General features: G+C 37.5%; 1 protein-coding gene across 1 annotated transcript; it reads right to left on the bottom strand.

The window, feature by feature from the left end:
• Positions 1-623: 623 nt before the first annotated feature.
• Positions 624-13883, bottom strand: LOC140236916 (thioredoxin-like). Its single transcript, XM_072316854.1, has 5 exons — positions 13733-13883; positions 12662-12760; positions 7197-7256; positions 3989-4054; positions 624-2628 (listed from the first exon to the last, which is right to left on the bottom strand). The coding sequence occupies exons 1-5, from the start codon at positions 13763-13765 to the stop codon at positions 2560-2562; spliced, it is 327 nt and encodes a 108-aa protein (XP_072172955.1). The 5' UTR covers positions 13766-13883; the 3' UTR covers positions 624-2559.
• Between the last annotated feature and the right edge of the window lie 10511 nt (positions 13884-24394).

The raw sequence follows: 24394 nt of genomic DNA, 5'->3' as shown, positions 1-24394 counted from the left end.
GGACGAAGGGCGATCGCAATAGCTCACTTGAGCTTTTGGCTCAGGTGAGCTAATAAAAATGTTAGCGACACTGTATTACGACCGTTTGCGAATTCTTACGAGTGTTTTGAGAATGTTTGCAACTGTTAGCGAAAATACAAATTCGCAAAGAAATTTTGAACATGTTCAAAATTTCTTTGCGACAAGAAAAACTGCTTGCGACAATACAAACCGTTTGCAAACTTTCTTGCAACTGTTAACGAACCTTTTGCAACCCTTTGCAAACCCTGGCGAAATCACAAATTCGCTACGTTCGCAAACGTTCGCCGCTCAGTGAGATACCCCCCTTTATAGCTCAGGATGGAACCAGGTGCGAGCATGGTTAGAAAAAATAGTGTTCACAGATATATAATTTAGGCCAGGTGAGGTTGTTTAGAACCAGTTGCCAAGGTGATGAATGGCTATGACATCAAGCTTTGGTACAATTGTACAACATTGTGATCTACTCTATTTTGTCATTTCTTTATCTGTCGACTGGGAATCAAACATCTAAGACTTTCTGGAACTTGGTAATGTCTGTATCCTTTGAACAAAGTGCAGAGAAGGATATAGTTGAAACACAAAACAAAGACACATCAAATACGTCATCTGCTAGAAAGATTTTTATTATCATTATTACTAGTCATGCATAGCCACAATACAACAGGCCTTTTGATATACTCTTGGCAGCCACATCTTACGAAAGTACCTTGCAGAGTTACGGGTCTTTCTTGCTTTGATTGTGTTCACACAGAACAGAAGAAGAATTCAACAGTACTCACAATAGAAAGTATCTAGAGTTGTATGATATTCAAATTTACAGGAGGGCATCCGTTTTCAGAATAGCTGTTGATAGAATTAGAAGCCTGAGCATATTTTACAAGGTGTGGAATGTTATGTAACATAACTGACCTTTCAAGTAGATTTTTACCTTACCTACCACAGGCAGTATTATAGATCTACAGAGCAATATCATATTTGAATAGAGCAGGTAATGCTTATCAATCTGACAGAATACCTTCCCCATGATACCCATGCAAATTAAGAATCAATTTCCATTTAATTACAATGTCAATCATACTGCTGCACCATATATTCTGACAGAGTTGCTTCAGCATTTCACTGAACTAAAATACTGTGTATGCCATAATTTAGTGTGTCTACATTTTGTGCAAATGGGTATTTCCCAACAATTTTGCCAGTGGTTAATTTGCAATTATGAAGTACAATAATTAACAAAGAAATGTACACTGGCTTGTCACATTTGTGTCAGAAACATCTAAGTGTTTAAATTTGAATGAACCACTGCATTGAGTAGTTAAGAAATTTGACACAATACTAGTACAAAAATTGTAGGTATTTGGGACAAGGCGTGAACTTGACAGCCAGTCCAAATTGAGGGTCATCTTTTTTCAACACAAGGCTGCGCATGAGAGGCAGTAGTCTGCAAATTCTCCATAATTCGGAACAATGCCATGTCACAGCTACCCTGTACAGTGTACAGAGTCACGCTATTCATGAAACACATGCTCCGTCATCACATGTGAAAGTACTGAGATGTTATTGCAAGCTAAGAAAATTTTCATTTAACTTTAAGGACATGGCCTTTTTCACCTAAAGCTGCAATCTTCCCTTTAATACAAAAATAAAAAAACAATATGAATGTAAAGACATCTGTCTAGTTGAAAGATACTCTAAATGAGCAGATGCCTTCATGGGTTTCCTCTCTTTGCATGAACAAGAACAATAAATCATTGCAGGAATGAACTAGACACCAGCAAACAAATGAAGACACATTCACGATGGCTAATCATTTTTTCTTTTTTTTTGTTATTTTTTTCCATGATGCAATCAATTAACAAACTAGTAATCTTAAACAGTGGCAGAAAAATGCTACACACCCTATTGTGCACTGCTTCCAGGCTCGTTTCTGACATAGAAGAGAGGTACACACTTGTCATATTTCTATAGCAAAGGCACTTGTATGAGGAGCGGTTTGAATCCTCTTAGATCTTGGAGCATTTGTCTCTGTGCCCATTTCTGTGCTTGCAAGGACTGTTGTGTCTTACCACAACACTGTTACCTATCTCTTTGATGACATTCATTGTATCTCAAGTAAAGAAGTGTGAGAGATAGAGATAGAGATGGATATATATATATAGAGAGAGAGAGATACATATATTATATGTTATGTGTGAATAAAACTAAGGAGCTCACATCACATCAGACTAAACAAACTTTGCATTCAACAAACTGGTACATTTCATTTGTCACTGGATGTTCTCAAACAACAAAATTTCTTCTTTTGTGAAAGACAAAGGAATCTCAATACAATTGGACAGTATTCTGGACCTACCTTGTGGTAACAAGACCCCACTGGCATAAATATCCATATCTTTCTCTGTACGTGTCCCGTGAATGCACTCATTATGTACATGTGACTTAAGCATCTGAGTTTTGAAAAAAAAAAGAATTCCAAAATGAATTTAAAAGACAAAATAAGAATAATAATAATGATAAAACTGAGCAGCAGGGTGAACTCTACTGGTTGGCTAACTTCTCTACCTCCTCCCTAAGTTTGGTTTCGTTGGCGCCCTTCATTTCGGCTACCTGAAGACAGAGTCAGGGAAAAAGATGAATATGAAGTCATGTTTTTCATCAACTGATTCAAGCTGGTATTTCATTGCATAACGGACATGCCGTCAATTATAGCAGAAACAATTTTTATTTCATACACTCTGTACTATACTATTTCATAACGTCGCTGGGGTGACAAAACCTCGTATCTCAAAATTGTCAAATGTTCAGGAGAGCGAAAAAACATGGCGGCCAAAGCACTATAGTGAATGGGAAAGCCTTCTCTTTGACATGTCATGGTGGCTTCATTTTTGGAGTAAGACAGTTAGGATTTGGCCAAGACATCACTTGACCCATTATTTGACCATTAAGCTAAAAAAAAAAAAAAAAATGACATTTTTGAGATACGAGGTCTTGTCACCCCAGCGACGATAAGTGGTTTCTTGGTATCTCACAAAAAACTTAAAAGCCCAATCCTCATTTCCACCAATACTATACCATCCCTTTAAATACAGTAATTCAGACTGACAGTAAAACTAGATGTAAATGGGAATTTGAAGTGACTTTCAACATTCAAACAAGGATTATGGAAGCAAATGTTCATGGAAAAAGCTAGCACAATGTCCAGCAGGCATTTTAATCATCCAATGGTACTGACAGGTACCAAAGCACATTAACCCCTTGAGGACGGGTTGATTTTGCTATAACACACATTTCACATAGACGCCCGCCCGAGTACTGTAAAAGTGGAAATTTTCACGCATTTTGCGCAACCAGAAACTAGCGCAAAACGGAAAGCATGTGAATATTTTTGCATGCCATTTTTTTCTGTAGTTGATGTCTTGATCCCGAAGAATTAAAAACATGCAACACTCATCTTACCCCCACTGAGTGCGAAAAATTACTCACACAAAAATATCCACTCTTACAGTATACGCCGTCAAGACTAGTCTTCAATGGGTTAAAAGCAAACTTGCCAATGACAGGTCGAAAAAAAAATTTCATCACATATTTTGGACATACAATATATTATTTGCTGAAAGAAGAAAACAAATCTGCAAGGTGTCTGACAATAAGTTTTTTTCTTGGAGATAATTATATAATGCACTAAGAAAAATGACTTCTTGACTTCCATGTGCATCTACTGCTGAAAGCAATCTTGTATCAGTTTGTAATGTCGTTCTACAACCTGTACATGCATACCAGTGCTCGCTGCTTTCTTGACTGTGCATGCCAAATTACTCAAAGCTAAATCACTGAAAACATCACGGTATCATAAAGTGTGAGAAGAATATTTCATTAAACACACGCTAACTCTAACTGGAAGTGGCAGAGGCCTAAAAAGGTTGATATATTATATTTGGTTAGCTTAATACGAATAGGAAAAACTAACCTTTTTTCCATCCTTATAAAACTGGAATGTAGGCATGGCACTAATTCCGCATTCCTCAGAAACGTCCTAGAAAAATGAGAAGTGAGAGAAAACTGGTAACAGTCTCTATAAAACAATGAAGTCTCCTCTGTCAGAACTGGCTTTAAGGTGCATTTATGCTCAATTTGTGATGGCAGACTCGGTGTTTTTGAACGCTGATTCAAAACGCAGTTCATGGGAGCACTGTTAAAGCCTTACAATCGTGGCAAGTGGCTTGTGTGGCACGGAGATGAACGCAACACGCTGCCTCCCTCATTCTGTATCAAATGTAGTGACCCCGAATGAGAATAGCGCTGGTTCAATGGGTCAGCAAACAACACTCTAGACTACATGAGTTCCATGCTACAATTCTCCTGACCCAAAATGGCTGTCCGAGTGACCCACAAGAGCTTCCGAATGGACGCACACTCTCAGTGCGCATGCGCATGAAGAGAGGCCAAAAGAGCCACGCGTCTTCTGGCCTCTCTCCTCCAATCACCACAGCTCGCGGTCACAATGTTTGTGTATGATGCGCACACACACACGCACACATACACGTGTCTCAGTGGCAGCATTGTCCCACACGTTGAAATGGATATAGCACCGAGTCTGGCATTGCGCAATTGCATGCACAAACTTCGGTCGTTCAGGAGTTTACGTACCATTAGGGATGACGCTCGTCCGACTTTAATGTTCCTTTTTTTTCCCCTCTTTTTTTTTAAGAGCTTGGGAGAGAGCGTTTGTGATTGCTTCGTTTAACTGAAGCACAGGGAGGTGAAATTGGAGCACACTTTCTTTGAAGTTCTGGACTGAATGTGTGCATTGTTCATGCTTCACCTGGTTACATGTTTAGAATGTCTAATACAGGGGAAACTCGATATAACGAGGTCAGGACCAAGTACACCTTTTCCTTGTTATAGCCAATATCTTGTAATATCAGTAGGCATGAAAAAAGCATAACATTAAGACATTAATTTCTACATGTGGGGCTATAGATCATGTTTCAATTAATACTGATAACCTGGCAATGTCTCTGAGAGAATAACTCACCTAATTTATTTATTTCCATTCAGAGCGTGGATAGCCTTTCCAGTAAAGAAGAAGATTTTTTTTCGCCAATGATATACGATACCCAGAATGTGTTTCTTAATGAATGTTCGAATTTCTAAATGTACATAGAGTCTTATAAAGGGCCTTGTCTGAGAGGATCAAAGCTGGGCTGGACTAGAACTTCCTGCATGCATGGAAGCGTGGTCTTACAACAGCTCAACCAAAACAGCTCCCCTGCCATGCTTCATAAGCACAAATTTCACACGCTCATCTGATTCTGAATCCTCTGTCTGTGCTGTCCTTGGTGTGCATACCATACATGCAAACTGAACCATCTCCCTCTCTGAGCATTGCATCTTTGTGCTTGGAATATTATAACCAATCAAAAGACGATCATGACACGATTGCAAACTAATTTACAAATTCGAACATCCATTAAGAAACACATTCTTGATTTTGAATTTCATTGGTGAAACACATCTTCTTACCCACAAGGGGAGTAATTCCCTCACACACTTTACCAGGTTATCAGTATTAATTGAAACGTGATATGTAGTCCCACATGTGCAAATTAATGTTATGCCAGGGTTCCCAGCATTTCAAGAAAACAAAATTCCCTGATTTTTCCCTGATGAAGTCTCAAAATTCCATGATGATTATTTCAACTAATTTCCAGTTTCACATGTTTTCTATGTTGTTGCAGTGAACTACAATGTATTTGCAGTATAAAACACTGAATGTAACACTAATTAATATTATTACACAGGCATGTCATGGCCTCCCTTATCCCCTTGCAGCCTTACAGTAAGAGGCCTTATTTAAGTCATGCACTACAGCTACATAGCCAGGATTTCATCTTGGGGGGGGGGGGGGGGGAGCCCTTGGCCCCCCCCCCCCCTTCTTTTTTTTTTTTTCACCATACAAAGGAATACATACTGTAAGGTGTAACCACTTTGGGCCCCCAACTTTTCTCTTACCCCAGAAGTGTGTAAGTGGCACTAGAAATAGATAGAAACCTTGTAAGTGTCAGCGCTGTGAGGCTTTGTTTTTGCGCTGAAGACCTTTTTTTTTTTTTTTTGCTTGTCAGCTGAAGAAACCCGGAAGTGGCACCCTACACTTTTTTTTTCTTTTTTTGCTTGTTAGCTGATGAAACCCAGAAGTGGCACCAGAAGTCAGAAGTCCCCCCCACAGTTAGAACTTTTCGCATTTTGATGTTGCAAATGGTTCAATTTGATACATGTTTTTTCATGTTTTATCGACATAACAATCCCACTGGTTTAAGTAAGATAGCAGTATTTTGATGTAGATTATTTTGAAAATTGTTTCATTTTGATAAATTTCTTGATTCTACTACACATTACGAGTACATTGATCGTATATCCCAAATTTTAACTGAATTGCTTTAGAACTTGCTCAAAAAATGAGTAGTTCGATCCACAACATTTTGCAATATTTTTTCAAAATTTGCCATTGCCATGGCAACTCATTAAGTAATACTAACAAAAAAGGTGTCTTGCACATCTTCATTTGATAGCGGTCACACATGCCAAATTTGGGGTCAATTGCTCAAAAAAATGAGAGTAGTTTGATCCACAATTTTTAATGAAAATATGCTTTTGCCATGGCAATGCATTATGTGATACTAACAAAATAGGTGTCTTGCACATCTACCTTTGATAGCAGTCTCACATGCCAAATTTGGGGTCAATTGCTCAAAAAATGAGAGAATAGTTCGATCCACAAGATTTTGCAACGGACTGACAGACCGACCACCTGGCCGACCAAACGGCCGACCGACCGGCCACCCGACCTCAGACTGATTCCTATATACCCCCATACACACTATGTGTGGGTGGGGGTATAATAATTTTCCCCCATTTCCCTGATGGGCTGGGAGTCCTGTATGCACTTTTCATGCCTACTGAAATAACGAGATATCGGCTAAAACGAGGAAAATGACTCGGTCCCGACCTTATCATTCGAGTTTCCCATGCATTTTAAAGAGACTTAATTGCGGAAGCAATTTAGCGACCATGATTCAATCCCCTGCTTTCTATGCCAGAGACTTTGGACAGTGTATAGAACAGGTTCTGTACAAATTTCAAATCACAAAATGAGTTAAATCTCTTGCTGAACTTACGCTTGCATCATCCACGTTCACTTTTGCGAAGGTCACACTGGCGTAACTGCCCGCTAGTTCCTGCAGAAGTCAAAGTATATGAGTGAAAAAATGTAATAAATTATAAAAAGATTGCAGATGAGATATTCTAGACCACAAGAATTCTCTCATAGTGGAAATCTGGTTAAAATGGCCCAAAAGCTACTACATAGATAGGCACATTACATATTTATATGCAGGTTTTTGTATTTTGTGCTGTGCCTGACAGGACATGAACACGCATACATCTCACAATGATATGCACGGCATGCATAGTTTTTGTCATGCCAACATTGCATCTTTGTCAACAGATTGACATCCTGCAAGTCATACCACATAAACTGAATTATTTGTCTGGAACATGTCAACAATGGCAGAGGGTATAATACGTTACCTCCTCTGTATGTTCGGCCCACCTGGCATGGATTTATTATCAATTTTTTTTTTTTTTTTTAATCAAACTATTATGAAATGGGTGCGAGAATGTACTGCATAAGCCATACATTTAATACATCTAATACAGGAATCTAATAATTTTTTTTTGTGAATCAGCATTTCCCCGGCAATTTTGCAAGTGGTTGAATTTGCGATTGTGGAACACAGTCAGGAACGGAGAAAAGTATGCGTGCACATCGCATTGATGTGAAGATCAGAGTTAATAATTTTGCGCATTGCTAAATTTCCAAAGTATAGCACTGAACTCGCAAAATTCACGAAAATAAAAACCTCATGAAATATACAGTGTGTACAGTAGCTACCGGTAATCAGAAACACTGAAGTGAGTCACAAGTTCTTTATTTTTTACAATTACAAACATGCAGGGGTGTGCATTATTAAAATGTGCGGCAAAAACGGATAATGAATGCCCAAGGACGTCACAATGTACATGTACTTACTTTAGCAGCATGCGCTTGATCAGCTACAGCATGTGTTTAATCATTTATTTACTGTAAACTATTTCTACATGAGTGTTCAGTGTCTTTGGATCATTTCTTTGGACATACTTTTTTTTTTCCTTTTTTAAATCATTACCACTTGTTTTGAATAAATGTCCCTATAACCTCAATGAATAAAGCACTAAAGCAAGTGTGTAACGAATCACTTGCCCATATAGTGTGAATTGGTAGTAAAATATAATGAAACCAAAAGAAAAACAAAATAAATGCAAGCTTTCTTGGTCTCAGACCTATAAAACCTTTAATTTCCATAGGCACATGTATCAAATACTGTAAAAATAGACATTTTTGCGGTGTGCAAATTTTCACTTATTTCGCACAACCAGAAGCTATGGTAAAAATAAAAGCACACAAATATTTTTGCTTGCCGTATGCTCCAGTAGTCCTCATTCTGCGGAATTAAAAAGCACACAAAATTCATCTTATCTGGCTAAGCGCGAAAAATTACTTGTGTGAAAATAGCCACTTTTACAGTACAAGAAAAAAAAAAGGCTAGAAAATAAGCAAAAGATCCAGTCTGTTGTTTTGTGTTTTATAAATGTGTGGGCAGGCAATGTATACTGTATAATTATATGGCACATGCACTACCAGGGTCATTATGAAATCCTGCAAATCATGCTTAAGTGCCTTGCAATGACAAAATGATTACCTGTGTATTTCTGATTATTAACTGATAGTCAAAGTAAACACACTGCAATTAACATGGGGAAAATGATCTGAACGGAAAATGGACCAGAACTACACGTGTGTACATGTACCAGGTGTTGTTAAAGTGGTGCAAGGCCTTATTTATGTGTGGCATGGCAAAGTCCACTAATGAACAGTCAGCATAATGCCATAGGGGCTTAATTTGCCATTCAAAGGCTATGGGGCCCTCGAGCTTTAAAGGGACTGTATATAAGTACTGGTTGAGGTGGGGATTCAGGTTTTTAACATTCCTAAGTGAGATAATGAGAAACATATTATGAAATATGGAAGAGCATGTAATTTTAAGAAGGATACAACGTTTATTTGATGAAAATTGGTTTTCAAATGGCCGAGATATCCAAAAAAGTGATAATAATAAAAGGCGACAGGCCACGCCTTTTATTAGGATCTCTTTGTTTCACCTTGTTTTTGGATATCTCAGTCATTTCAAAACCGATTTTCATCAAATAAACGTTTGATACCCCTTAGAATTGCATGCTCTTTGACATCTCATAGAGTGGTTTCTGAATATCTCGCAAAACGTTAAAAGCTAAATCCTCACCTCAACCAGAACTCTACACACCCTTTAATTCTCTGCTGTCAAGAAACAAGCTTGATACAGGGGCACAAAGCAGTATCTTTGATGTCATATCCTCTCAGAGTTGCACAGAATCTCAAGCCTGGATAGTGTGAGTGTGCTTTTAATAGTATGTACTGTATGTACACACACAGTGTAGGTTGCAATGACCTTGGTTAAAAAGGAAAATGTTTCGATTTACACCATTATAACACTACATCAAAACAAATGCCAAAGAGGCAAAAACTGAATTGTGTCTCACATAACATCTTACCATTAATTAATGGGAAGTTCAACAGACCTAAAATACTGTCACTTAAAAACATTTTTAATATGTAACATTTGTTGCAATTAAACCTTCTGCCATAGCAAAAGTTTATAAATTATTATAAAAAAGTAACAATCATGAACAAATATAACAAAGTCTTGTGCATACGTGATATAAGTTCTGAAATGATAATTTCCAATTTTATCCCAAGGGTGACTCTTCTTGGTCATGACTCCTCTGGCATTTTATTCATCACCTCCTCTTCTATCACAAAAGGGCTGAACAAGCTGATGAAATCCTGTCTATTACATGTAATTAGTCAAGTGATCTTTTACTGTGCTAGAAAAGGGAAAATATGTTGAATTTCCTTCATGCAGTGTGCATAAATCATGTCATAAACTGTTGATAGTCTTCTCATTCAGCAATGGCTGCACAAAAAAAAAAAAAAAAAAAGATAACGAGATATGAAACTCGTCACTGAAGACGAGTTAGGTGATAAGCTGGGGGTCATCAGTTATCGGTCCTGGTGATCGACAACGAAAATGATATTAAGTTGCGACTTGAAGTTATATCAATTGAGAAACATTCATGAAGTCCAGTTCTTTATACAGTCCTACATAATTCAGATCAAATTGTTCCTGTCATGCAACCAAGTGGAAATTTCATGCGTGTGTCGGCGTGTGCAAGTAAGTCGATTAGACAGGCTATACCAATAGGTCTTCAAAAGGTAAAAAAAAACAACAACAATCAAAAACCACAAATCAAACATGGCAATAAAGTCTTTAAAGAGTCACCTTCACTTTAACATTTGTATTTTCAAATATGAACTTTGACCATTATTTCAATAACCAAAAGGGCTATGTCTCATCTCGTCGTCATTAATGATCAGTTTGACAAACTCTATAAACCTGCAAGATTTTGCAGCAGTCAAAGCAATGTGGTCTCCAACACAAAACAAAGGGATATTGTGTGTGTGTGTGTGTGTATGCATACAACTGTATGTGTGCGTTTACATGAGAACATGATTTCTACATGGATGAAGGTGTAATTACTCCATTGAAGAAAAAAAAGTAAAAGATAGAAGTATTTTGTTTCGTGTTCTTGTGGGGTTCGTGGGGTTCAAAGTACAACATATCCGAATTTGGGATAATATTGAGCTCAAACAACAGAGATACCAGCAAATGAATGTCAGAAACAGTACCTAAAAAAAATAAATTCCACTTTTTTGATTTCAGATGACGATATGATGACGTCATCGAGTTTTCCTCAAAATATTGATACTTGAAATGTTATTTACAAGTCATATATGCTTTTGTAATATGCAATCAAAATATAGGGTTGCTGGACATTTTCAGGAGCTATGACAAAATAAACAAAGACATGTTTTATCACTATATTTGCACATAGACGCGCGAGCGGAATTCTAAATTTGAAGCCAGTGCATTCCTTTGTTTTAGGTCAAAATCGACAGGAAATCAATGGATATTGTTACTTAATGTATCAGGAATCCAAATCAGTCAAAAAAAGTGCATTTTCATGTTGCCTACGCGCTGTGCGCACGAAAACGTGCGGATGGATGCGCACGCGCATAATTTTTTGAAACGCTTAAAATTGTCTGAAACTTTGAGAAAACCGGTCGGGAAGTCGTTTTGAGCATTTTAAATTTTTGACGGGCGCATACGCACACGTCATGGTGACCTGGGTAATTAGCATAGTACAGGATGATCAGACATAACTTGAACTTTATGTCTACCGAAAATGGTAAAGAAATGGTATTTAGTTATGAAGTTATGATTGATCATTGAAAATCACAAAATGGCGCCTAGATGACGTCACAGATAAGTTATCGTCATGAAAATGTTGCTGTACTGAGATATTGTCATGAGATATGATGACTGAAAATTTCATGTGAATTGGTCAAGTCATTATTGAGATATTTTGTTCTCAAAATTCGTCAGAAAGAAATGGGAATTTCAAGCAAACACAATAGGTGATACGCCGTTAGCGTATCATCTAACAACATTTTCTTCAAACTTTCACTGATAAAATCCACTAAAATTGCTGCATTCCCTTAAATTCACATAATAAGTTTGGGATTTATTCTCCTTAACACAAGAAAGAGCAGCTACATACTTTCAATCATATTGGTTACTGTTCACCACCCAATGCAGAGCTCTAGCTATCTCCTACACATGTATGTTACTTCAGTGTTTCTTGCATCATTTTTTGTAGGTGATCAATACGCTAACGGCGTATCACCTATTGTGTTTGCTCGAAATTTCGATTTCTTTCTAAAGAATTTTGTGAACAAAATATCTCAATAATGACTTGACCAATTCACATGAAATTTTCAGTCATCATATTTCATGACATGACAACTATGGAATTTAGCATAAACCCACTCGGCGAACATTCCATAGTTACCTTATGCACACAATTCCGACTGACGCACTCAGACCTGTGCGTCATGTATATTCTTGAATAGTTACTCCAAAAAAAAAAAAGGTGAAATTTGCATTATCATCGTGATTACATTCAATACAGAAGTTGACATGGACGGAAAATCAGCATTTGGATCGTTGTCACGCTGGTTTATGACGGTCCTGATGAGAAAATAGTCACCATGACAATATTGCACAACTGTATGATAATGGACACAAGATGGTGCTTCACAATGCCGTAACCCTGGGATGGTAGCCAGGGTACAGCATGCCAAATAATGTGTTTTACGATTGTAATACTGTTGGCAAACCTTTTTGGCTGATATTTTGCAGTTTTGTCACAACCCAACTGAAAATGTGTTCAGTATGCATACGTGTCCATTCTTGAACAAAAATCGACAATTTCTGGAGGTGTACGGAAAGTATGTTTTACCTTCAAGGATATCATAAGTCACATGTATCAATGTGACTGATAACAATGGTCTACGCAAAACACATGTAACTCACTAAATCCTCACCTTGAACTTTGGAGAAATCATTTTGCATGGCCCACACCAGTCAGCGTAGAAATCTATTACAACACGGGGATTATCCTTCAGCAATGTCTGAAAGGCTTCCTGTCAAGACATTAAAAAAAAAGAAAGAATATTCTAAGAAAATCACATTCCTACTTTGTGCAACAGTAACATGAACACGCAAGTATAGTAGTTTCTGCATTAAAATGTGTTAGGTCAGTATAAATTACACAATATCATTGATGTATGGTTCAAACAAAAATAAAACAAGTAAAGTTACAATGTAGATATGTGCAAATTTGAGAAATATGAGACACTTTGGGAATAAAAGATGATGATTTTGATGTTGAGCAAAACATCAGTCATATGAAACGGATGAGGACTTCAGAAACATAAAAAAAAAAGACTCACTGTCTGTAAACTTATTCTAAAAGCAAAATTTTCGGACAATTCATAGAAACTATAGCCCAAACATCAATGGACTGAGTGAAAGCAGCAATATTTTATAGAACACATCAGTACTGCTGCTTTCACTCACTCCATATTTATATTTTGGCTTTGATTTTCTCGTGAAGGTTTTTATGTGGGACAGATTTGAAGGACTGTGACTTAGGCCTACTTAGTAATTTACTCAAATAACATTAGAGAGAGATGAGTAGATTTCTATATAATCTACACTACAGCAACACACCATGCAGTTGGGGCTAAGTTTATGGGTCAATCCAAGTCAAATTCCACCAAATCAACTATGCTGTTAACCCGACCCCTTCAATTTTCTTTAAACTGACGGGACTTCGGATGCATCTAGGCACTATTATAACGTTACATATGCACCATCTTCCAAAGCCAAAGGCGTCGAGATCATGCATGCATAATAACCGCGCATGCATGCCGCTGCACTACATTGCACGGCCACGGCCTCTCTTCATTGGCCGGGGCGCCGGCATGATTTAGCAGTAATAGAGTATAAATTTGCAGGGATATTTCCGTCACATGCACGTGCGACAAAGTGAATGCCACGACTCGCACGAGATTACAAATTATAGCAAGGCCTGAGAGAGATTTGCTGCTTACCATCGTTTCAACCAACGTAAGTTCATTAGCCATGATTGAAAGCAGTTGGTTTTACGCGGCTTTTAGGTTCAGGATTCCACAACTGTCGAGAAAGAGACAGAATACAATTCACCTAGTAACAGCGCAGGCTATAGAAACTGTCTTGCTCAGCTCAGCAACTGCATGTCAGGGTTGAATCGACTGCTGTTGTTCTGCTTGCGCCTGGGTACGTCGTACCCCCGCGCCCGTACGATAGGAGCGTAGAAGTGCGCCGTCTACTCTCGCGATTTTGCGTAGTACGCTCATGGGCAGGTTCCGGCGCCATTTTAGGAAGCAAAGCGAGCGATGGCGGGCGTATTTTTACATGACCCTCTCTATTATGGATAGGTATTCATTTTCTCACAGGGTAAAAGAAGTACTTCGGACCTCATTACGACATTTCAAAGTATTATTCCCTTCAAAAACGTATATATAAATGAAGAAATTCCCTTTATTATCCAATCTGTAGTCCCTCAAAATTCGAGCTATTAATAGACTTAATGATATAGGGAGTTTCTAAACATGCATGGTGTTTGATATGCATGAGATTGCTCACAGGTTCAGAGTCCCCCCCCCCCCCCTCTCTCTCTCTCTCTCTCTCCTTCTCTCTCAGCTCTTCTCCTGGTTAACGATGTAGACAATACAATGATTTCCCCTATAACAACCAATAGAAATCATTGTGGGCGGTCAATAAAATTATCATTTCTATACAGTCATTTACAGAAAAGCTGCAGAACACTTTATAATTTCTTCTTTTGGGGTTGTCTTTACTTTTTATTCATTTATTTCTTGGTGGAGGTACCATGGATTGAGTAATGTAGACCTCTAGATACGCTTTGTGAGCTTTTCACTGTGTTGGCACTTTTAGAATTTATGAATTGTTATGTCTCTTTTTTTACTGATCATAATAAAACATGAACATGTTTTTATTCTTGGGTCGCTGTGTAGGCTATTTTCAATGACACGCATGTCAAATTTCACATATTTTTCGTACATTCTGTTGAAAAAATGAAAGAAAAGTTTGAATTTGAATTTGAATTTGAACTTGAATTAACATGGACCAAACGGATGAAGGGTATTATTTTTAGTATGTATTGTTTAATCATTAGAGGATGTCTCCCTCCCACACGAGGAAGCTTTTGTATCCTCAGACTTGACGATTTGGTGCACACTATAGTCTTTGGTGGTACATTTGCAATTTTTCATTTAAAAAAAAAAAATGAAATGTAGGAAAAATGGCTAAATATAGGCCTATGCGCCTCTTATGTCGGGAGATGTGGACCGAAGGGTCCGGGGAGGGAGCCTATGATTTTCAGAACTAAAATTCAATAATGTGATGCACACCTTTGGTGCAATATTTGGGAATTTTCAATAAAAAATTTGTATACTTTTTGACATGTTCGCATTGCAGATACAAGCGCTATCAATAAAGTGTTAAAAAAAAAAACCCAGAAAAATAGGAATGCTTAATTTGAAAACCAAGGGATGAGATGATCCCGGAAAAAATCCCCCCCCCAAAAAAAAAAAAAGGAAAAAAAAAAGTGTGATATAAGTCCAAAAGAGCAGGAGCAAAAGAGAGAAAGAGACTGAGGGAGGGATGGAGAGAGAAGACCGCTTCAGTAGTGTCTATAGCTCGAACTTTCAGGGACTACATCTCTTCCCCTATATGCCCCCAAAAAGGGGGAAAAATGAAAGGGAGACAGAAATCACTCCATACGAGGGCCCATTGCAGTGCCATACTATCATACGCACAGAGAACTGTGTGTAGAGTTCTGTGATCATACGGCACTATACGCCCTCTATATGGCGCCCGTATTTCGCCCATGATCTGAGCGTATTACGCGAAATCGCGGGAACCGGAGTAAGCCCTCTTAGCGCTAGCTTCTATGCTCTTTGGCAGTGCTCTTTGGTATCTATGGTGTGTACCAAATCACCTATTTTCTGTGCATGCACCCAATGAAATAGTCCTTTCAAATTCCATGAGAAAAGCTTCCATCTTCCAACCAAAATGCAGTTTGTAGAGGAATGCATACTCAATATTTGCAGCTATTCATTTTTTTTTTTGCCAAACCGTATTTCTGATTTTTAATTATTATTTTTCTTCATTTATTTGGTATCTTTGGTATGAATTTTTGAAGGGGTCAGGGACATTCATTTTTATTTTACAGGTGTGAGCCCGGGATGCCACTGGACCCTGGAGTGATTTCTGTCTCCCTTTCATTTTTCCCTTTTGATGGGGTAACAGGGGAAGAGAATGATGTACTTAGACCTCGTTTTGTCGTACAGAAGTATCATTCCTGTCTAACCATGAAATGCAATTGAAGAAATGCCATTTATTTTCCAATCTTCAGTCCCACAAGTTTGAGCTAACTACTGGTAATTACCGTGTGGCATTTTAATATATATATATATGTATATATATATATATATATTTTTTTTTTTTGGCTACCACTGAAACAGCTCAAAATACATAAAGTTAATCTGTTTGATAAATCAAAGTCTTTTACATTACTTTGTAGACAGTATCTAAGGGGCTGATGGCACCCCCTTAATCAAGGGTAACTGCCTGCATCTAAAGATGTATTCATCTTATGAAAATATAATAAAAAACTGCAAGACAGTTATTTTTGAAGAAAAAAATAAAGGGCATCATTTTCAAGTGTCCCTCTGAGAAGCTTTACAACCCTTCAATGTGCAATTTTTCATACATGATTATGATGTAGGGGCAAATATCATCAAAAACACATTTGATGCTAAAAACTCACTCCCCCCTTCCCCCTTTCTACCCCCCCCCCCCCAACTCTGCTTAGCGTACGTAGTACACTTTGTTGTACAATAAGTAACGGTTGATAAGTACCTTTCAAACTATAAATGTGTTATCTTCTATTTGAAGTTAAAAACCTGACTAACGCACATGGCGCAATGAAACATAAAACCGTGATTTACTCAAAATTATATTCTTTGTGAAATCTACCAATATTTTAAAGTTGTTTTTCTTTTTACACTATACATCTAAATCAATCTATTCAAAGGTGTTTATTTATTGGACATAATTATGATACATGTTCTGATATCACATGCAGAAAAGAAATTATTGAGGTGAAAGATGAATGAAACCTAAACAAGAGTTATAAATAGATTATTTACTATGTTCGGAAATGGTTGTCATGGATACCGTGATAACAAATCATATTTTATTGGGGAAAAAAAATACGATACCAAATCCCCCATCCTGCACACTCACCCCTTCCCCCGAGTATGCTTGGGAATTCATGGTTATCAATACAATGCTTGTTTGCATTCTCAGACCCTGAAACGCAGCCCTGCAACGTTTTTGTGTGGCCGGTAGCGGCCACCTGTCTATAGAGGTCAATGTAAAATCCCTCTGCAGTATAGCGGCCACCTGTCTAACGAGGCCAGCGGCCACAAAAGTTTGTTTCCCGCTGTAGATTTTAACCTGTCTAGAGCGGCCACAAAGGGGCCGTATCCGAGAGCCAATAATTCCGTGTGTTTTTCTGCTTTGTATAGATAGCCGTGCCAGTCATTCATGGGCAACGTTCAGTGATCTGCAGTCAACACTCATTCAGTCATAAATAATGCACTAGTGTTAACTTGTTAAGCTTTCATCACGACTGTACCTATGCACATGCTACTGTATAACGATTTGATAAAACACCGGCATCGTTCATGCATGAAACACACGTGTGCATAGCAATACACGTGCATGTACATGAAAGTGTTTGTTGATGATGCATGTATATAGGCAATGCACACAAAGTTGGATGACCTGTTGTAGAGCCCACTAATCGACGACAATAATGTCATAACAACCACTAATGCCATGACACGTCGACGACAAATGTCATAAAGACCACTATGTGATAACACGTCGACCACATTTGATGTCATAACGACCACTAATGTCATAACACGTCAACCACAATGTCAAAATCGGATTAACCACAAATGTCATAACACGTTGACCACAAATGTCAAAATTTCCAAATTTACCGTAGCATAATTTTGTTGATCGAACTATTCTCTCATTTTTTAAGCAATTGACCCCAAATTTGGCACGTGAGACCGCTATCAAAGGCAGATGTGCAAGACACTGACTTTTTCGTTAGTATTCAGTAATGCATTGCCATGGCAACGGCAAATTAAAAAAAAAATCTTACAAATAGTTGTGGATCGAACTACTCTCTCATTTTTGAGCACTTGACCCCCAATTAAGCATGTGTGACTGCTATCAAACGTAGATGTACGAGACACCTTTTTTGTTATTATCACATAGTGCGTTGCCATGGCAATGCCATGTTTTCTTTTAAAAAATTGTGGATTGAACTACTCTCTCATTTTTTGATCAATCGACCCCAAATTTGGCATGTGTGACCGCTATTAAATGAAGATGTGAACGACATCTTTTTCGTTAGTATTCAATAATGCGTTGCCATGGCAACGGCAAAAAAAAAAAGTCTTACAAAATGTTGTGGATCGAACTACTCTCTCACTTTTTGAGCTCTTGACCCCAAATTTAGCATGTGTGACTGCTACCAAAGGTAGCTGTGCAAGGCACCTTTATCATTAGTATTCAATAATGCGTTGCCATGGCAACGGCAAATAAAAAAATCTTACAAAATGTTGTGGATCGAACTACTCGCTCACTTTTGAGCACTTGACCCCAAATTTAGCATGTGTGACCTCTACCAAAGGGAGATGTTCGAGACACCTTTTTTGTTATTATCACATAGTGCGTTGCCATGGCAACGCCATATTTTCATTAAAACATTGCGGATTGATCTACTCTTTCATTTTTTCAGCAATTGACCCCAAATTTGGCATGTGTGACCGCTGTCAAAATTAATGAAGATGTGAAAGACATCTTTTTCGTTAGTATTCAATAATGCGTTGCCATGGCAACGGCAAATTAAAAAAAAATCTTACATAATGTTGTGGATCGAACTTCTCTCTCATTTTTTTCCAGCACTTGACCCCAAATTTAGCATGTGTGACCGTTATCAAAGGTAGATGTGCGAGACATCTTTTTTGTTATTATCACATAGTGCGTTGCCATGGTCCCATATTGAAGCTGGACGGGTGTTATACCATTGAAATTAATACCACCAATATCAAATCAACACCATGCGGTGTCATTATTGAATTAACTCTAGCGCAGTGTCAAAAAATATCACCAGCCACAGTGTCAAATTAACACCACGAAGTGCCAGGCGAACACTTTTTAACACCGTCACAATACATTTTCTACATCTGTGGGTGTGGTCCTCTATTGAAGTTTGATCGGTGTTAGATTTAACACCCATGGTGTTAAATCTAACACCGATGTTTTTACAGTGTAGCATTATACAGAAATCAAAAGAAATATAATGAAATCTACAAGAACAATCCAATTGCCAAGTTTGGTTAATCGGTACAGCAGTGCATTCTTTTTTGATGATCACTGACTGTATAGCATTCCCAAAGTGTGGCCCCCTCATTACATTTATGGAAATCAAACTTGCTGAACATGACCGTTGACCTCTGCTATCCTTCATATCAAACGATATTTTCTCGCTGAAACTATGTTGTACGACTGGAAAACTATAGGCCCCTAGACATATTACTATGGTCAAAGTTTTGTGATTTTTGCCCTTTTATCTTCCACTTATCATTCAATTTACTTTCACCGGTATTTTTTTATCTTCTATGCATCATACACAGCCTATAAGTACTATCATTCGCCTAAAGTTATCATGACTGAAGACTGACACTTAGGACCTATATTACATAGGCCTACGTAGGCCCCAAATTCAGCCACTGGACAATTTTCATCTTCAACATTTCAACCAAGTAATTGGTTATGTCCTCCGTTCTTTCATCCAAATGTTATTACCTGGGGTCAATGTGCCCAGGGAGGTGGAAGTCCACCTCCCTGATGTGCCTACCTAACTTATTTCTGGAAAACGACAGCTTTAACTTGTTATAAGTTTAGTTAATACCCCCATCTCACTGTAGACGGCGATTCCGCTACGATCCTCAAAAATCGACAAAGCGCGGCTATTCGTGGCTTGATCGCTTTAAATCCTCTCCATTTAATTGTATCTTCAGAAACGTGGAGGGTCGCCACCATCGCTATGGTCGCCACCATGACTAGAACATGTCCAAAACTTTCGTCGCGGAAAATAGTGTTTAGTGAATCGTATAATGTGTTTACTGTCTGTCTTTTTTCTATCTTTTAGGCAAATTGTCTCTCTTCAATCCATTTTTTTTGAATGGGAGATTACAATATAGATTTATTACAACCCACCCATTTCCATGATATATTACTTTCCAACTCACTGCATCCCCACATCAATAAACCCACCAGAATAAACAACACCACCCATAGTAAAACATTATATTGTCTAACGTGCAAACCTGTACGAACGGCATTCTTTATTCAGATATATCCGATCACCTACCAATTTTTATGATTAATGATAAATTTGTAACAACCCCAATACGCCGCCAACCCAAACAATACTTGAAAATGCATAGAAATGAAACGCCACAAAATATTGATTCATTGAATCAAGATTTATTCGAAGAACAATGGAATGACGTCTTTGAACTCCAAGATGTTAATTCTTCTTACGACATTTTCTTACAAAAACTATTAGATTATTATGATAAACATATTCCTTTAACTCCCAAAACAAATGGAAGGAAAAAAGCTCGGCAATTACCCTGGATTACTCAAGGTCTGATACACTCCATTCTTACTCGAAACCGTCTTTATAAACTATCTCTGAGAAAACCTACTCCTGGAAACGTGAAAAGGTATAGAACATATAGAAACAAATTAACTACCTTGATTTGAGTTTCACGTAAATCATATATTTCAAATAAACTCGAATCTAATGAGAACGATAAAAGTGCTCTTTGGCGGACCGTTAATGAAATACTCAAAAAGAAACCTGCGGAATGTCCTGATAGCATTACTCATAATGATAATGTCATTACCAATCCTGACCAAATTGCAAATATTTTGAACAATTTCTTTGTCAATTTTGGTCCTTCTTTAGCAGCATCTATTCCCATAAATGATATCAAAAAAACAGAAAGATTACTTACCTGAAAGTAATCAAAATTCTTGGTTTTTTTATTCCAATTAATGAATCGGAAATTATTGATACTGTTCGATCTCTGAAATGTAGTCAATCCTGTGGGCCTGATAACTTAAGGATGAATTTGTTGAAAAAAAATAATTTACCCTCTAGCAGCCCCTCTCACCCATTCAAGCTATCCCTACTTAACGGTAAGTATCCAAACTCCTTCAAAATCGCCAAAGTTATCCCCATTTATAAAAGAGAAGATCCATCAATGGTGAAAAATTATAGACCCATCTCATTGTTACCTGCAATATCGAAAATTCTAGAAAAAGTAGTTTACAAGCGTTTCCACTCGTTCGTGATTGAAAATGAAATATTAATGCAAATCAGTTTGGTTTTAGGAAAGAATTTTCTACCGATTATGCTATAATCAAATCTGTCGACAATGTTATTGATGCGCTTACTAAAAAGGAGCACATAATTGGAGTCTTTATGGATCTTAGTAAAGCATTTGACACTATCGATCATGACATTTTACTTGAAAAATTACATAATTATGGCGTGAGAGGGATTACTTTGTCGTGGTTCAGAAGTTATCTAAGTCATCGAAAACAATATGTTGCATTTAAATCGAGTCACTCATCATATTCTAACGTGTCATGTGGTGTCCCTCAGGGATCTATCCTCGGGCCCCTACTTTTTTTTATTTACATTAATGATATTATCAATTCCTCTCCTCGTTTAAACTTCATCTTATTTGCAGACGACACCAACGTTTTTTATTCCCACAAGGACATCGCAACACTGGTTGATACACTAAATATGGAATTAAGTATGACATCTCGAAATGGTTTAGAAGTAACAAGCTTTCATCGAATATTGATAAGACTTGTTTTATACACTTTCATATACGCTTCAATCCCAACCCACCCTTCCTCAAATTATTTCTAGTGATGATAACTGATTGCTGAGAAACATTCAACCAAGTTCCTAGGAGTGACCCTAGATAGCAATCTAACTTGGAATACTCATGTCCAGAATATTACAACAGCAATATCTAAAGCAACTGGTGTTTTAAGGAGAATAAAATACTTAATTAACGATCAAACTTAAATAATGTTATATAACATCTTATTTTTACCATATGTAATGTACTGCAATATTGTATGGGGCAACTGTAGCAAAACTAAATTGAACACATTTTTTTTTTCTCCAGAAAAAGGCTCTTCGTATATGCACACATTCAAATTTCTTGGCTCAGACTGATCCCATATTTTATCGCCTAAAAACTCTAAACGCCAATGATATACATTTATACCTAACTGCCATATTTATGTATAAACACACTCGAAATTTATTACCATTTTTTCATAATGCCCTAGTAACCAATGACCATATTCACTCATACCCGTCGCTCCCATGATTTTCATTTAAGTAATCCAAAGCTTTTACTTGCTCAAAGATCGATCAGACATCACGGTCCGGATACATGGAACACTCTTCCTGAGGAGTTGTAACAGTGTGCCTCCTTGTTTTCATTCAAAGCAAACTTTTTTTTTCTCTCTTTTTATTTTTTTATGCAACCATAAAACAAACAAAACACACAATATAAACAATGTACAAATGTCCAATTTTAGCATTAAAAAGGGTTCAGTAAACAAGTCACATTAAACTATCTGCCATAATGGAATAACACAAGAAGATGGATGTCTATGAGATATATGAAAATAGAGGATCAACCATTACAAAAGCATGGACCACTTCCTCAAATGACATTGTAATTTACCTTTCTTTTGTGCTATAGCATATTCAGTTTTCTGTTTATACTTTACTAAAGCCATAAATGTATCAAAATTCAAAGTTGAACCTTGAAATCTACATCTATATATATAAAACTTAAGACAACTTAAAGAAGCACATTTTATTACAGTATACTTCAAATACGAACTAAAAACAAATAATTTATATGACTAACGTTGGTCTCCCAATAGCAACATTGCATATCCTTCCCTCTTCCAGCAAACCAATTCAATTATTCTAAATTCCAGCCTATCTGACCTTGTGCACTTTCAAGCACTTGCACGCACATTCACCACCATCACACATCAGTTTATTTTCCCCTGCATCGCAGCAGAATTTGTATTGTTACGAATCTAGTACGTCCCTACCTTTTCCTCGGGCCGGCCATTTTTTCAAGCAATGCTTACAATGGCGGCCCTCTGCATAATCGCTTCTTAACTACAATTGTTATTGTAATCCTTGCTGCATAGACATGCATACTGTATATTATATCATTAATTTCCTTTTATATCAAGGGGTATAAGACTGACCTTTGATCGCCATTTTCAGGAACAGAAAGGGATTATGAAAAAAAAAGTATAGCTCTGTAGCTTCAAACAAACCGTAGGCCTTTCCTGTGGTTACCAGGAAAATATTAGCAGTATTTTTCTTTCTTTTTAAAATTATATAAAGATATTTACCCCACTCTCTCCTCTTGAACGCCAAGGAAGAGACAGAAAATCAGCAATTATGCCTGATGCTTCTATGAGAGATATAGATTTGCTGCTTACCTGATTTTTAATCGAAATTACTCCAGCAGCAGGCATGGTGACAGGTGATGTATGGTTTGGTTTTTGATTCGGGATTTCACGCCTGTATAGAAAGAGACCAGAGACCATTTACAATCAAACAACGTGCTTCTGCTAATTGATTGTCTGCAACATGGCATTCAAACGGCACGAACAGCAGCAAGATAAGTGAATTGCCGGGGCGTGGTTTGGGGATGCTGCTGATACAGGTTTCACCATTTGCCGTCAAAACGCGCGAACAGCACAGATGCTGCACAGTGACTCGCCCACAGCTGTCAAAGCATGTATACGTATTTATAAAATTACACATCTGTAGCTCTCTACCTATACCGCGACAGCATTCATTATTTTGTATGTCATGTTGCATTATACAACGGGTCGAGATAATTCTGAAATCTCATTGGTCGAGAGCCATACATCAGTTCTTGTTGTAGAGAAAATCCTGCCATCTCAGTGGTCGAGAGTTGTTTTTTTTTTTATTTGTTTGTTTTTCTGTTTGTTTGTTTGCCTGTAAGTTTGTTTGTTTGTTTGTTTTTTAAAAACCGGCCGCACGTTTCCTCACTAATTGTAGACACTGTATACTAGTAGTACACAAATATGCTTTGTCTTGACAGTTTCTGGTGAACACTATATGTGCAGAGGTAACTCCGAAAGAAATATTCACTGAGGGGCGCAGTTCTTTTTAGAGGCACAGGGGACCTGTAGTTTTAACCATGCAGAAACTTGAAATTAGGCAAAGTATATTTGTTTTACATTTTGCATTAAAAATAAACAAAAGAAGGGGAAATGTGGAAAAAAAAAAACTAGGCGAGAAGTTGTGTTGTGGATGCGATGTTGTGAAGGGACCCTGTATACAGACCCTAAAAAGTAGCGCATGATGATGTTACAACCAAAATCACACTGAGAATAATCGCACTAAAGAACCAATATGTTGATGTTCAGGCGGTTTCATTATGTTAACAGTAATG

Source organism: Diadema setosum, chromosome 13 (genome assembly GCF_964275005.1).
Source record: "Diadema setosum chromosome 13, eeDiaSeto1, whole genome shotgun sequence".
In the NCBI taxonomy this organism is placed as follows: domain Eukaryota; kingdom Metazoa; phylum Echinodermata; class Echinoidea; order Diadematoida; family Diadematidae; genus Diadema; species Diadema setosum.
Note: the sequence above shows the minus strand (reverse complement) of the source record. Positions and strands in the feature narration are given on the sequence as shown.